We start from the raw sequence: 15360 nt of genomic DNA on the forward strand, positions 1-15360 counted from the left end.
CGATGACCAAACCGAGAGGGTAAATTAGATTTTGGAAGACATGCTTCGAGCTTGTGTCCTCACTTATGGGATGAGGTGGGACATATGTTTTCCTTTCACAGAGTTCTCATACAATAATAGCTTCCAAGCAAATATGGATATGTCGTCGTTTGAAGCGCTATATGGCCGAAGGTGCCGAACACCGTTGAATTGGTCTGAATTCGGCGAACGGGCTTTCCTAGGTCCGGATTTGGTCAAGGAAACGGAAGATCATATTCTGAATATCTGCAAGAGCCTTCTCATGGCGCAATCTTGGAAAAAGAGCTATGCGGATCATCGCTGCCGAGAACTCGAGTTCGCGATTGGAGATCATGTGTATCTCAAGGTTTCACCGCTCAAGGGTGTTCGCCGATTACAAGTCCGAGGCAAGTTAGCGCCACGATACGTGAGGCCATTCCAGATTGTTGCTCGACATGGAGAGGTGGCATATCAACTGGACTTGCCACCGTCTCTCTCCGCCATGCATAATGTCTTCCACGTGTCGCAACTTAAGAAATGCCTCCGAGTTCCAACTGAGGTCCTTGATGTTGCACCTCAAGAGTTGCAGCCGGATCTTACATATTGTGAGCGACCTATCTGAATATTGGATGTAGCAGAACGCAAAACTCGACATCATTCCATAAGATTCATTAAATTCCAATGGAGCAACCACACCGAAGAAAAGGCAACTTGGGAGCGTGAGGGTAAAATCCGCTTCGAGTATCCCGAGCTCTTTGCGAGCTTGTAAACATCGTGTAAATTTTGCACAATTGGGACCTCTTATATGTCTATGCTCATCACTGTGTTGGATAAAAGTATTGCATTAGGTTCCGTATTTCACCGTGTGATATCTCTCACACCGTGGTTCCTAGCCTCATCGTCCTCTCCTTGACTTGTGCCGAATCTCGGGATGAGATTCTTCTAAAGGGGGGAGGTTTGTCACGTCCCAAATTCTTAATCACGCATTTAAGCAAAATCATGCTTCTTAAGCATTATGCTTAATTTTTTGTAAAGGTAATTCGGAGCGCTAATGCACTTCGTTAAAAATCATTTGGATGAGAGAAGAAAATTGGGGGAGAAAAGAATAGAAATTGCATTGAAAATACCCATTTTCTCTAGCGTGTGGGACCCACATGTGGCCCCACACCTCACCCACTCCCTCTCTCAAGTGGGCAGCACCCCACCTACCCTCTCTCTCTCCTGCCTCACTCCCCACGTCCCCACCAAGCTGCAGCAGCAGCTCTCCCCCTCCCACTCTCCCACTCAAGCTCACTCTCCCTTTGTTCCCAAAATCCGAGCTCAAGTGGAGGATTCATGGTATGCATGTGGTACCATTGCATTCTCTAGCCGATGAGCTACTCATCTATCCAATCCATTTTTGTTTTCGTTTTAGAATCGAGTAGTTCTTGAAGTTCTTGACATTCTTGAGCTTTTTGGAATAAAAATGCAATTTTGGTCGAAAATAAGCTCTAGAGTCATGTTGGTAGTTGATGACTAAGTTCTAGTACCCTTAGACTATCCCTAACGTGTTCCCTTTAGGCTTGGAAAAGATCGCAATACAAATCGACCAAAAATCCATTCGAGAACAACTTTTCTGGACTGACTCAGATACTCTGGACTCACCCGGATACTCTGGGTTCAGCAGAATTTGTCCGTTGAATTGTGTTCACAATTGGTTAGGGTTTAGGGTGCGAGTTTGGTTTAGGATCTCTTGGATAGGGTATGTGCACGTTTGTGTAGCACAGATTTCTAAAATGAGTCAAAATCACCCGAGTGGAAAAATCATGAAGAACCCAAGTCTGTATCACTCGAATAATCCGGACAAACCCGGAGACTCTAGATAGTTATGTGATTATGTAGCTGAGAGCTTCGTTCGGAACCTCACTCGGAGTGTCCGGCACATCCCGGAAGTAGTTCTAGTACCACTGCGCTGAGCGATGCATGATCCAAACAGTTGGGGCTAGTTGGAAAAAGTTATCGCGAGTACCCCCTTGTGTGCACTTTGGCCGGTGGCACAGGCCAAATGATCCTCGTGTCATGTGGGTCCAGGAGTATCCCCTGCAGGGTGTATAAACAGTTCGAACTGCCACACTCTCGGTCATGAGCATGCTTCTGTCCATCTGCATCGATCGTAGAGTTTCGAGTATGGTTTTTTGGTTCGGTATGTGGGAGATGGTGGTGTTGGTACTTGTTACTTATTGATACACATGTTGGTTGCAGTTACATTTGTTCAGTTGTTAGTTGCAGGGTAGTTTTCATATGTTTTAGTTATGTTTCAGTTGCTCACACATATGTCTAAGTGCTTAGTGCATATGTTTTACTTAACCTGTAGCTCATCCTTGCTAATGATCAATGCATAATCCTTAGAGTCGAGCTATGTATATGTGCTTTATATGGTTTAAGTCTTGCGAGTACCTTTGTACTCATGCCTACGCTTTCAGGTACTCCTGTTTCTAGAGAAGAGGCTGTTTTTGGCTATTTCGTGCCGGCCGATCAGGGTGGTGGGCAAGAGTAGTGCATCATACTCTGAAGGTGGCGCATTGAGACGGTGCCTAAGGGCATGTGTCGTCGTTCTCTTTTATTGTTCCTAAGTTTAACTTTCTGTTGTATAGTTCTTTTGCGGTTACCAACCTTCCTCATTGGTTGTGTATGAAGTGGATGTACCTTATGATGCCGGTGCTGATACAAGTGTCGATGCAACCTAGCAACGATATCGACGTCTACCTAAAACCCTTAATGGAAGATTTTGTAATATTGTGGGACGATGGTGTGCAGGTATGGGATGAATTCAAATGAGAGAACTTTACCCTACGTATAATGTTGTTCGTAACAACTCAAGATTAGCCAGCCCTTGATAACCTATCAGGCCAGACTGTCAAATGGCTCTCCTCCTTTAATTTCAATAATTAGTAGTTTAAATTGCTGAACTTATAATGATTTAAAAACTTGTAATATATTTTACATTACTTACTCTTTATTACGTTTTTATATGATGAATTTTATTGTAAAAGTGTGTATTTCGATCTTAAATATAAAATACATATCGGAACTAATGGGATTAGATTCATCTTAATCAGTTTATGGCTGCGATTGTTAAGTTTGAGATGTGAATTAGTATATGGTATGTCAAAAAATGAGCATGTGCTAACTCTTATTTTAACAGAAGATCCCTCGATTTAATTAATTAAAATTTAATTTGCAGGGTTCTCACATCTCCTGTGTCAAGCTGATGTACTTATACCATCTAATATGCTATAGGACTGCTCTGTACGAAGTCGTCGCTTCTAATTAGCGCACACAGTTTCACGTTCCCATAACACGTAGTCGTACCATTTTTTTAATTAGATAATAATGTACTCGTACCATTAACAGCTCAGTTCCTAGAAAATATATTATGGCCCAACAACCGAGATTACTTATAGATTAGAACTGAACAAGAATCAAGTGGCATCACACGCATCTATTACATATATTAAAGGTACAAAATTTGGATAAATTACTGTAGCTACTATCACGTATATGTATATATATTTGTATATATACATATGTATAAATATACATATATTTTTTAAAATTTCAGAAAAATATCGAAAGTAATAATATTTATATTGATAAATCGGCTGAAATAATCTAAAATGCACAGAAAAATATCTAAAACTCAAACAAAATATGAAACAAATTTAGTCAGATTCGTATTACTATCGTCTACATGTTAAAATTATGTACATGCGTGAAAGTATCACTGTTCTCCTCATAATTAAATGACTGTGTTAAATATTGATAAACTCGTAAATAAATATTTAGATACTAAACATAGTTAACATAATTTTTTAGTATTCTTTTATTATGCTCTGTACAATAAAAATTAGTTGTGGCGTAGACACGTTAATCCACCTAGTTTGTTGTTAACAGCTTGGGAAGACTTCTATAGAGGGCAGGCCATTACCCATTGGATATAAAATAATTTACAATGTTATGTTCTTTTTCTCGTTTTATAATTTTTCCCAATTTAATATTTTCTATTGGTGTAACTTGCAGATGTTAAAAATGACGACTTCCCAAGTCTTCCCAAGGTGTAGACTTTGTCAAGTCTTTCCAGGATTTTATGTTCAGAAGAAGCAAGACCTTATAGTTGCGGAGTTCTTATCCAAATGTTCTAAGGCAGGCATCTCTGCACCACAGCCCTCCAATGTTAACAGGTGCGTGCATGTCTTCATTTCGAGTACAAGCTTAAACATCGCTTACCGAACCTGTTCTTGGATCCACAGCTCATAAAGCCATTTTGGTTTGTACTATCTCCGTTCCAAGGTCCGTTGATTTCTCTACTCAACTTGTCTGGATCTAGTGTTTGGCTGCAAACTTTTTCTCTTATATCTCTTCAAGTTTCAAATTTATTTCACTTCGCAGTTAAGCCATGTTCAGTTACAAAACGAAGCTTTGTTTTGGCGTCTCAGTTTGACCATCTTATCTGGATTACTTCGGACGCGGGAGAGCGGATGCTGTTTCTCTGATTCAGAGTTTTCGTCGCATCGTTGGACACCGGCAGTTCCTGTTTACAAGTCACTTCGCAAGCTGAGTCTTCAGCAGGTACGCACCTGCTTACTTGAACGCTTGCTCGCATGTGTTTGGTACTGAAAGCTTTGCTTGGTACTGAAAGTTTCACAACGAGGATGTCTCAAAATGTCCATAGAAGTTGTAACACCCCACCCTAAAAACCACTTATGGTCGAGTTCCTATTTAAGATGGATTCATATAGACATAGCATCCCGCTTACACTTTTATTATTATTTTTATAAAAGGTTTAATCTAGATGTGCTATGTATAGAGTACAAGACATTATATGTTAGTCCTAACCTATCTAAACTACAAGGTGAAACTATTTTCGTCGTATTAAAACACTTAGGCAACACGACGAAAGCAAAACAATAATGATCTACGATATTACACTCTCTCTTTAAGATTGACACCCTCAGTAGCTTACCGCATTCATGACAGTCAAATATCCAGAATCTCTCACCAATGCAAACGTCGTGTCGTGTCCCTTCTACGGGTCAACATGCACACACCTCAAACACCCCACGCCTCCAAAATCTGATTATGGCCCAACCCTCATGTAGGGCAGATCCATGTAGGTATAGCATATCGCTTATACTTTTATTTTCACTTCATGTAAAATAGTTAATTCGTAGATACTATATATGTTTAGAGCGCAAAGATATATATGTTATCATCAACCTATTTAAACTATTAAAATAGGACTATTTCTAAAAATAACGGGATACTTAAGTCATAAAAGCCAAAACAAAAATAATAATGGATCGGCAATACCAGAAACCCATTAGGTTTATGTTTTGGATCAAAGGAGTTACCTTTGCGTGGGACATTTGTGCGGAGATAACGCGCTGGACTCGGATTTCTAACTGAATGTGCATGTCCCCTTGTTCTACTGGTTGCGTTAGCTGAAGGGTCTTTTTGGGTTGGCGAACGGACTGGCGGTTGGTGATGGAGTGGTGGTACGGGTACAGCTAGGAACAGGCGGTGGCACCGGTGCCGCGAGCTGCAGGTGTGCGGTGGGCACAGTCGGTGGGGGTGTGATAGAAACGGTTTGATTAGTGTGGCGACTGGTGGTCGGAGTTGCCGGAGAGGGGTGCAGCGGGTGGGCAGGGGTGAGCGACGGGAGGAAAAACGAACCAAAGAAACATGGGAACGAAGCAGAACAGGAAAATCGATCAAGGTTGAAGACAATCCATCCACCATTGGATTAGTCTGTGACGGCTGGGATCCGTCCACTGTAAATTGTCAACTTTTCAGTCGACTTTCAAATAGAAGCTCCCTTAATATTATCACCCCTGCAACCATCGCAAGTGATACTATGACTACTCAACGTTAATAATTAGCGATATTGATACATAATACATGATAAAATGTTATAAAGTAAAACTGCAAAAGTATTATCTATGATAAGTCTACTGAATCGATAATGATAGTAATTATTATTGTCGGTTTTTAAAAAGACGTGTATAAAAAGTACCTTTAATAACTAATAGTGATAATATTTGTGTCAATTGATTCGTATTTCAAACCTGTAGTAATAATATTTATCACTACTAGTTCATAATCCAATCCGATGGGCAATAATTGACGAAGATAAACTGATCATGTTAATTATTATCACTACCGATTTGTATTTCAAACTGGTAGTGATAATTTTTTTATAAATTGAGTCCATCTCCCTCAGCCGCCCCCATCTCATTTCGCTTCCAATCTCCCAAAGCCACTCCCAAGGAATATGGCGGTCAAAGTGGAACGGTGATTACCGTCTCCACTGTGGCCACCTCTACCCCTTGTGCCCAACCTCTCTCCGAAGATGATTATGATAAAAGATAGATCTATATGAATGGAAAAAAACACAAATATGTTAAAAATGGACTGTGATTTTGCTATTCATTTATATTTACTATTATTATTGTGAATGTAGATTTAGATATTGTCATTCGTTTAAGCTAGATTGTGGTAATGGACACATCTAAATGAGTGACAGAAATACATTTTCTTCAAAATAATTGTGTTTTCGTCATTCATTTAGATATAATATTGTCACTCGAATATTGCAAGATATAAAATGGGCATTTCACCATATATAATACTCTCTCTTGAACATTTGAGTATGGGATCTCCATGTAAGTTTGAGATCAAACATAGGAGGATTATCATGCTGAAAAAATCGCAATAGAATATTTTTGCACAGGTGGATCGATTACCACTGCCGATTCTAGGCTTGAATCTACAACGATAGTAAGTATCACTGCCGGTTCAAGGATCTACATAGATTATTGCATTATCAGTGCTAGAGCCGGTAGTGGTCATTGTATTATTATCACTGTCGATTCAAAACTAGAACCTGCAGTGATACTTACTATCACTACTGGTTCAAAAGCTAGCAGTGATGTCAATTTTAAATCGATAATAATGATCTTTTTTAATAGTATATATTCTTCTAATATATATTCTAAAATTAACAATCGAGTTGCATGCAACGTTATGAGATGGCACTTTTTTTTTATAATGCATCTTCACTGCTGATATTGATACATAATACTCCCTCTAGTTGTAAATATATGTCGTTTTAGTCTCCTCAACTATTCTCTAAATATAAGTCATTCTCGAACTTCTATACATTTTTTTCTCTTTTATTCTCATCTTGCCCTTGTTTAATAAATACTACCACTCTCACAAATAAATGAGTTATCTTTTCTAATGTACAATAAATAAAGGACAATAAGGTCATTTAATCTACTTTCTTAATCCTTATGTATAAATTTAAAACGATCTATATTTATAATCGGAGGGAGTACATGGAGTACATGATAATATAATATCAAAGATGTTACCATGTTGGACTACCTGAGTGCGGCAATCCTAGTACCGGATGCGGCTGCGTGGCCTGGCCGCCGCCAAATGCTTGCTTCTGCTCGTGGTCGTGGGCATCCAATCCTGTCTCTTTTGTTTTAAGAAAAGTTATATTAGCTCTCGTTATTACATCAAGTGATACGAGCGTAAAAGAGTTTCTTTCTTGCGGTCTCGTGTGAAGAGATGCACACAGACACAAGCCCGGTCTGTGGTACCGAACGGCAAGTACGCAAGGCAAGTCGTCATTGTCGCTCCTCCTCCCGCCCACGGGTTGCAGTTCTGCAGTACCTCTACTGCTTTGCGCCGTCTGCCTGCTGCCGCCCGATTTCCGTCCAATCGCGCGTGTCGCCCATCACGCCCGAAGCTGCACGGTACGATTACATTGCCTACTGCCTCGCATGATGCAAACTTGGGAACCGCCAAATTGGAGTTCAGAATACACACGGTGGGCGATCGAGCTCCAAGCCTCCAACGTCGACGCTGTGTCAACCCGTCCAGTGATGCCAGCCTACAGTGGATGCTTGACGGCGCAGAGGCGAACACGATGATAGACACCACGCTACGGAGCTGTACGACGGATACGGAAGAGCGTGGCCTTGGCGACGACGGCAAAGATGGTTCTGGTATACGGGTGTGGGATGCCGAGGAGTACCATATATAGGATCATTTCCTTGATTTGTTTCACTAATGTTCAAGCTATCTTTATCTCTAATCAACACGAAAGACATGCGGTGGGCGTGGTATGTGCGCTGGATCGGTACGTGAGAGGGGTACAAGAGTTTTGATTGGTATATGTGAGGATCAGGTGATAAAGAGAGATTTGTGAGAGTTTCTAGGTTATTTCTCTTTTTTTCTAGGCACATGTTAGGTTTTAACGGAAGTATTATTAGAATCGATAAGCCAAGTATAAGAGCAACACATGAGATGTGAAGTTTTTAACGAGATTCAGCCATCGAACCTACATTTTAGAGACATGACTACAGACGCTACTCCTCATATTTTATTTATGTCGATCTAGTTACATAGTGATGCTCAATATTTATATACTGAAAGTAGGAGTCCGACTATAACTCTATTTATTGTCCCACCTAATTACAACTTAAATATATTTGTAATTGATCATGTACATATATTCGACATAAATACAACAAACTCCACTTAGCGAATGTGCACGCCAACTTGAGTCATCCATGTGCAAACCTCCGTGTACCTAGACTTGAGTTGTCCATCTCCTCACTCACCTTGAATAGCCTGACGAGGATGCCTCGTCGTCAGGAACAAATTCCGCAAAGTTTGAAGCTCTTACTTCCATAACTTCACCTTTCAGCTTATATTGATAAGCTCTCTTCTTCTCACATATCATCACAGTCTCACTATCCTGCATCACCTTCATAGTCTTCTTATCCGGCACCACCTGATACAGTCAACATTCTTCATACAGAATTCCAATCGGGATTAGATACCTCCTAAGTCTCGGCACATGCCGCACACCCTTAAGTAGCACTTCATGTCCACCATACATCTTCGCTTGATGTTGACAACTCCCATAACACGGTAACATGTGTCATCTCCAAACAAAGCAATGCCAAGATCACCTTCAGTGTATGAAGAGAACCACTCCCTCTTAGATATTGCATGATATGAATTTGCAGAATCTAACCATCACACTTCACCACAAGACTTTTCACTCAATAGTACAATAATATCACAATCGTTCTTTAAGTCATCTTTCTTGGAAACTACAATATTGACACGCCCTTTTTTAGTTCTGGACAATCTCTCATCACATGTCTCTAATCCCCAATCTCTTCTCAGTCTCCCTGCTTTGATTACCCCTAATCAACAAAGCGTCTCCTAATGAACCTTCTCCAGCATGGTTCTTCCTCCTTTGTTCATGAGCAAACAACGCTGCAAGGATGTCATCAACTTTGACTACCAATTTGTCATACGTCAATGTAGTGACCAAGTGCTTATAAGACATTGATAATAAACATAAAAGAATAATCTTTTTGTCTTCATCATTAATTTTCACCGCCACCTTCACAAGGTCAACTACAACTTGATTGAAGACGTTTATGTGCTCAGCAAGTTTCGGCCCCTCTTGCATCTTCAGCCCCGTACAATTTTTGTTTCAAACATAGCTTCTGGTTTAATGTCTTTGGCATTGATTGATAGGCCAATTTATATAAATCTTCTTGGGTTATGATTCATTTATGACATGATACATAATCTGATCGAAGAGACACAATCTGATTGTTGTCGCCGCTTGTGCTTTCATCTCCTCCCACTGGTCATTATCTATCGTGATCGGCTTCGTCACCTACAGAGCCTTCAAGATACCCAGTTGTGCTAGCAGAACCTTAACCCTTGTCTACCATAGCCTGAATTGCTAGTATCGTCAAATCTCATCACTTCAAATTTGAACACCATCAATGCCATCTTCCTGTTGCCGCAGATCATCGAATCCCTTCGCTCATGCGTACCTCACATGTGCTGAACGTGTCTCTGCACGCTGGTCCCCTTGCCCCGCCTAGACACACCACCATTCACATGATGAACCACACGCACGCCATCTCGTGCGCCACCTGTACATGATCCGTCACTCTTGAGCCTCGTCGACAACCACGCTGTTTGCATACAATGAAACTAACTGACTCGATCTTCGCCCGCTATTTACCATCAACCGTCAGGCATCAGTTCATAAACAGCTCGATTGCAATTTTTCCAGATACGTGAGCTTCTCCTTCTTCGGTTGCCTTCTATAGGCACTTTGTTTTGTTGCACGGTACCGCTTTGTCCCAGCTGATTGGCCTGACTCCAAAACAGATTCGGTTTGCACGGCACAAAGTTCTGCCCGACCTACACCGAGTTTCAACCGACCGACGTCTGCACTCTAATATGCGTGGATGCAGTCTCGGCCCACCAGCAGACCTAAGTCGGTCTCCATGTCGACCATGCTAGCCCATTATTAATTCGGTCGAGTGCCCGACCGACCAGCTAACCGCACGTCAGCTCGGCTAAGCGAATGTGTCCAGCACCCATCAGCCGACCAACCAGGCCTGCTGCTCGGCTCTTATTCCACCAGCCAACAGCAGCTAACCTGGGAGCGCGTGTCTCCTGCACCGGTCTGCTATTGGCTTGGACCTGCCGCCAACCTCCTGCGTCACCAGGCTGACCTGGCCTAAGGTCCACTCGGGCCAGCCATCAAGGCCACCAGGCCATCCTCACCTCATGTCAAGCCGAACACCTGGGCCACCTGTGTCTCCGCAGGCCGTGCCAGGGCACCAGCTGCCTCCTGCCCGTCTGGCCCAGCACACCTAGCACCTGATTGACCGCCGCCAAGAGCTCGGGCTCTGCTGCTGCGCATCCTGCATGCCCGAGCCGCGTGCATCAGGACCAGCGCCACGTATACCACATGATCGGCCAGTACTCCTGCCCACGCATGACCTGGACTACCTCCGTAACCGCCAGGCACCACCTCCGCGACGTCATCATCCTTCGCAACACCTGATCCGTGTAGCCTTTCACCGTCGACGTCACAGGAACATGCGCCACTACGACGTCATCCACGCACACCCACTATGCGACACCATCAGCTAGCCGCATGATCCGCACACGCGTGCCACCGCCTACGTCGTCGCCTCGACACAACCCTCTGAAGTCCACCATGGCTTACATCATCTTTGCTAATATCCCACCTTAAATACGCAATAGCCATTCCGATCTAGATTCATCGTCTATCAATCAGATCATGAGTCGAAATTGCCATCTCGTTCACAATGTCTTACAGCTGCACGGTTAAACATAGCCATCACGTTTGACTTGCCCTCAGCCTCCAGCCGCCATCACTCTGATCTCCATGTCTCGATGGATTCCTGTTGATGTAGCTCATTGAACGGTTCGAGCCACCACGTTCCAAGTGTCCGAATCCACCAATCAAATCGTCGATCGTTGTCATGCTCCATCTTACGCCATGTCTCTTCCCAAATTGTGCAAGCCTTGTACGGTGTGGAATATCTCATCGCATCTTCCCATCTTTCTACATGACTCTGATATCACTTGTTATGGTTTAGCAAAAGTATCACCAAAATCGACAAGCAAGCACAAGATCAACACACGAGACGCGATGTTTTTTAATGAGGTTTGGCTATCGTGCCAACATTCTCGAGGCATGACTACGAACGCTTCTCACATATTTTATTTCCATTAATCTGGTTATATAGTGATGCCTAATATTTATAGGCTCGAAAATAGAAATCTAACTACATCCCACCTAATTACAACTTAAATATATCTAGAGCCGATCTTGTGCATATATTTGACACAAATACAACAGCATCATGATGGGTCGTGGGAGGGACATCTCCTTTTATTAATAAATAGATAAGGTAACAAAAGGCAGAACTTTAATCGTGTATTGGTTTAATATTACGATTTTCTTAATAGGTGTGCACAGGTGTGAAGCATGAAGCAGAATTGTTAAAAAAACGATGAGCGAGTAATGGTTTCGTTGGCTTCAACTTAGTTCTATCACCGATATATATTCTTCCAACATGGCTAAGATTTCTCAATTACAGTTAACTTGTTACGGTAAAAAAAAAAAAAAAAAAAAAACCTGAATGAGTCATAGTTGCATTGTCTAAAAAAAAAAAAAAAAAAAAAAAAACTGAATGAGTCATAGTTGCATTGTCTTCAACTTAGTTCTCTTAGTGATTATTGCTTGTCCATCGTGGCTATGATTTCTCGATTTCAGGAATCGGGTCATGTAACCGTGTTTATTTTCTGCTAGTTTCTTCTATATTTCACTGCTTTATGTAACAAGCTCCGTGTTTCTATTTTACAGCACTGAACTAATGGCAGAGGCGGTGCTACTTGCCATCTCAAAGATTGGTATGGTTTTAAGCGATGAAGTCATCAATTTCGTCATAGATAGTCTATCTCAAAAAATAACTAACCTGAGGGAACTGCCAGAAAATGTTAAGCACATTGGGACAGAATTGAGTATGATGAACAATGTAATACAAGATCTGGATACCAAAAATCTCAGTATCAATGTGGTCAAGGGATGGATTGCAGAGCTGCGAAAGCTGGCCTTCCACGTTGAGGATGTAATGGACAAATACTCGTATCACGCTTTTCAGCTGCAGGAAGAAGGATCACTGAAGAGGTTCTTCAAAGGAGCACATAATGCCAAAATTTTCAGCGATATTGCTGAAGAGGTAGTCCTCATAAAGGGTGAGATTGAGCAATTAAAAAAACTGCAAAAGGACTATTTCCCTGCTGTTCAGCTTGTTCCAAGTCCTGATGTAATTGAACGACGAGGATCTCAAGGCTGCCTGCCAGAACTTGTTCAAGATGAAGACCTCGTGGGGATTATGGTCAATCGGACAAAGCTGATCGGATGGCTTGACTCAAATGAGCCGAACAGCACAGTGATAACGGTGTCAGGTATGGGTGGATTGGGAAAAACCACCTTGGTATTGAATGTTTATGAGTACGAGAAGATCAAATTCCCTATTAATGCATGGATCACAGTGTCACAGACCTACACAATAGATGGCTTGCTGAGGGAACTACTCAGGAAGATTGGGTGCACAGAGAAGCCCTCGACTAGCATAGACAAAATGGACGTCCACGAGTTGAGACAAGAAATAAGATCGAATCTCCAAGGTGGCAGAAAATGCTTGTTTGTGTTGGATGATGTTTGGAATAAGGAGGTGTATCTCCAAATGGAAGATATTTTCAAGAATCTGCAAGCAAGCCGTATTATCATCACAACGCGGAAAGATGACGTCGCATCTCTTGCATCCTCAAACTGCCACCTGCAGCTCCAGCCTTTGGGAAGCCCTGATGCATTCAACCTCTTCTGTAGAAGGGCCTTCAATAACACAACAGACCGGATGTGTCCAACAGAGCTCAAGAATGTGGCAGCTTCCATAGTCGAAAGGTGCAAGGGCCTGCCGTTAGCAATTGTTTCTATGGGCAGCCTCATGTCCTCGAAGAAACCAACAGAACATGCCTGGAATCAAATGTACAGGCAGTTCCGGAGCGAGCTAGCTAAACCAGACAATGTCCAGGCAATTTTGAAGCTTAGCTACAATGACTTACCAGGAAACCTCAGAAACTGTTTCCTATACTGCAGCCTGTTTCCTGAAGATTACATCATGTCAAGGGAGAGCCTTGTCAGACAGTGGGTTGCTGAAGGCTTTGCGGTGACCAACGAAAACAACACACCGGAGGATGTGGCTGAACTAAATCTCGTGGAGCTCATTAACAGGAACATGCTGCAAGTTGTGGACAATGATGAGCTTGGCAGGGTGAACACATGTAAGATGCACGACATTGTGCATGACCTGGCTCTTTCTATTGCTAAAGACGAGAAGTTTGGCTCTGCAAATGATAAAGGTGCAATGATACAGATGGACAAGGACGTCCGTCGTCTGTCGTCATGTGGATGGAAAGACAGTGATGCATCAAGAGTGAGCTTCCCGCGCCTTCGCACCCTAATGTCACTTGATGCCGTGACTTCCACTCCTCACATGTTAGCCTCAATTTTGTCTGGATCCAGCTACCTTACTGTTCTGGAGCTGCAAGATTCTGTAATCACCGAAGTGCCAGCATCTATAGCAAACCTTTTTAATCTACGTTACATTGGCTTGCGGCGCAGCAGGGTCAAGTCACTCCCCGAGTGTATTGAGAAGTTGTCCAACCTACAGACCCTAGACATCAAGCAAACCAAAATAGAGAAGCTGCCACGAGGCATAGTAAAGGTTAGGAAGCTGCGGCATCTGTTAGCTGACAGAGTCGTTGACGAGAAGCATCAAGATTTCCAGTACTTCGTCGGGGTACAGCCACCCAAGGACCTCTCTAACTTGGTTGAACTTCAGACTCTCGAGACTGTGGAAGCCACAGATGACTTGGCAGACCAACTGAACAAACTGAGGAAACTACAAAGCGTGTGGATTGGCAACGTTAGTGCAAAGCATTCAGAAAAGCTTTTTGTTACCCTGTCCAAGATGCCACTTCTGTCCAGCTTGCTTCTCAATGCAAGTGATGAGAACCAGCCACTCCATTTGGAAGCTCTCAATCCACACTCCAAAGAGCTCCACAGGTTGATCGTCAGAGGCCGTTGGGCTGCCGAGACGCTGCACTGCCCAATATTTCACGGCCACGGGAAAAATCTCAAGTATCTAGCTCTAAGCTGGTCTGGTCTTCACGAAGACCCACTCCAACTGCTTGCACCACACGTGCCAAACCTCACCTATCTGAGCCTAAACAAGGCCAGCACTGCAGACACCTTGGATATATCTGAAGGGTGCTTCCCACAACTGAAGACGCTCGTACTGAAGAACCTTTCCAATGTCAACCTGCTGATGATTGGAAAGGGTTCTCTTAAAAATATCGAAGGTTTATATATTGTGGCGCTGCCCAGGCTGGATAAGGTCCCTAAAGACATCGAATCGCTCTGCTCTCTAAAGAAGCTGTGGCTGTTGTATCTTCACAAGGGCTTCAAAGCTCAGTGGGACAAGGATGGAATGCACCAGAAGATGGCGTATGTTTTGGAGCTTCGCATGGAGTAACCACTTACTCTGCAACAATATTCCTACGTCTGTGCTGGTTCTGCTCAGAACTACCTCATGCATCAAGTCCTTCAAATAAGTCCCTTTTGTTGGTTCTGCCAGTAGCTATCTATTTCCCAATGTTTTCACGCTTGTCATTCCTTTTCAACATATTTCTTATCCATCAGGAAAGTACTTATTGGCTGTACGTGTATGCCATGTTACTTCGGTTTCTTCGCGGTTTGATTTCCCATACATGAACCAAGCTCTTGTGTAATTCGACTGCATTTGAAGACATCATTTTATATATATTCATCTCGATGCACTATATGGTTCTGTAAGTAATATGATCGCATGATTTTCTATTCCTATT

General features: G+C 42.6%; 1 protein-coding gene across 2 annotated transcripts; it reads left to right on the forward strand.

Annotated features, from left to right (window-relative positions):
- The first annotated feature begins 4095 nt into the window (after positions 1-4095).
- LOC133900116 (disease resistance protein RPM1-like) lies at positions 4096-15315 on the forward strand. Of its 2 annotated transcripts, none has more exons than XM_062341246.1 (4): positions 4096-4217; positions 4287-4326; positions 4473-4605; positions 12272-15315. In XM_062341246.1, the coding sequence occupies exon 4, from the start codon at positions 12282-12284 to the stop codon at positions 15006-15008; it is 2727 nt and encodes a 908-aa protein (XP_062197230.1). In that variant the 5' UTR covers positions 4096-4217; positions 4287-4326; positions 4473-4605; positions 12272-12281; the 3' UTR covers positions 15009-15315. The 2 variants fall into 2 exon arrangements, with proteins under 2 accessions (XP_062197230.1, XP_062197229.1); XM_062341245.1 differs by having other exon boundaries at positions 4097-4217; positions 4426-4605.
- The last annotated feature ends 45 nt before the right edge of the window (positions 15316-15360 follow it).

The sequence above is a fragment of the Phragmites australis genome, chromosome 19, assembly GCF_958298935.1.
Source record: "Phragmites australis chromosome 19, lpPhrAust1.1, whole genome shotgun sequence".
NCBI lineage: Eukaryota > Viridiplantae > Streptophyta > Magnoliopsida > Poales > Poaceae > Phragmites > Phragmites australis.

Coding starts and splice junctions, on each gene's coding strand:
- LOC133900116 (XM_062341246.1), top strand. CDS start 12,282: ATGGCAGAGGCGGTGCTACTTGCCATCTCAAAGATTGGTATGGTTTTA.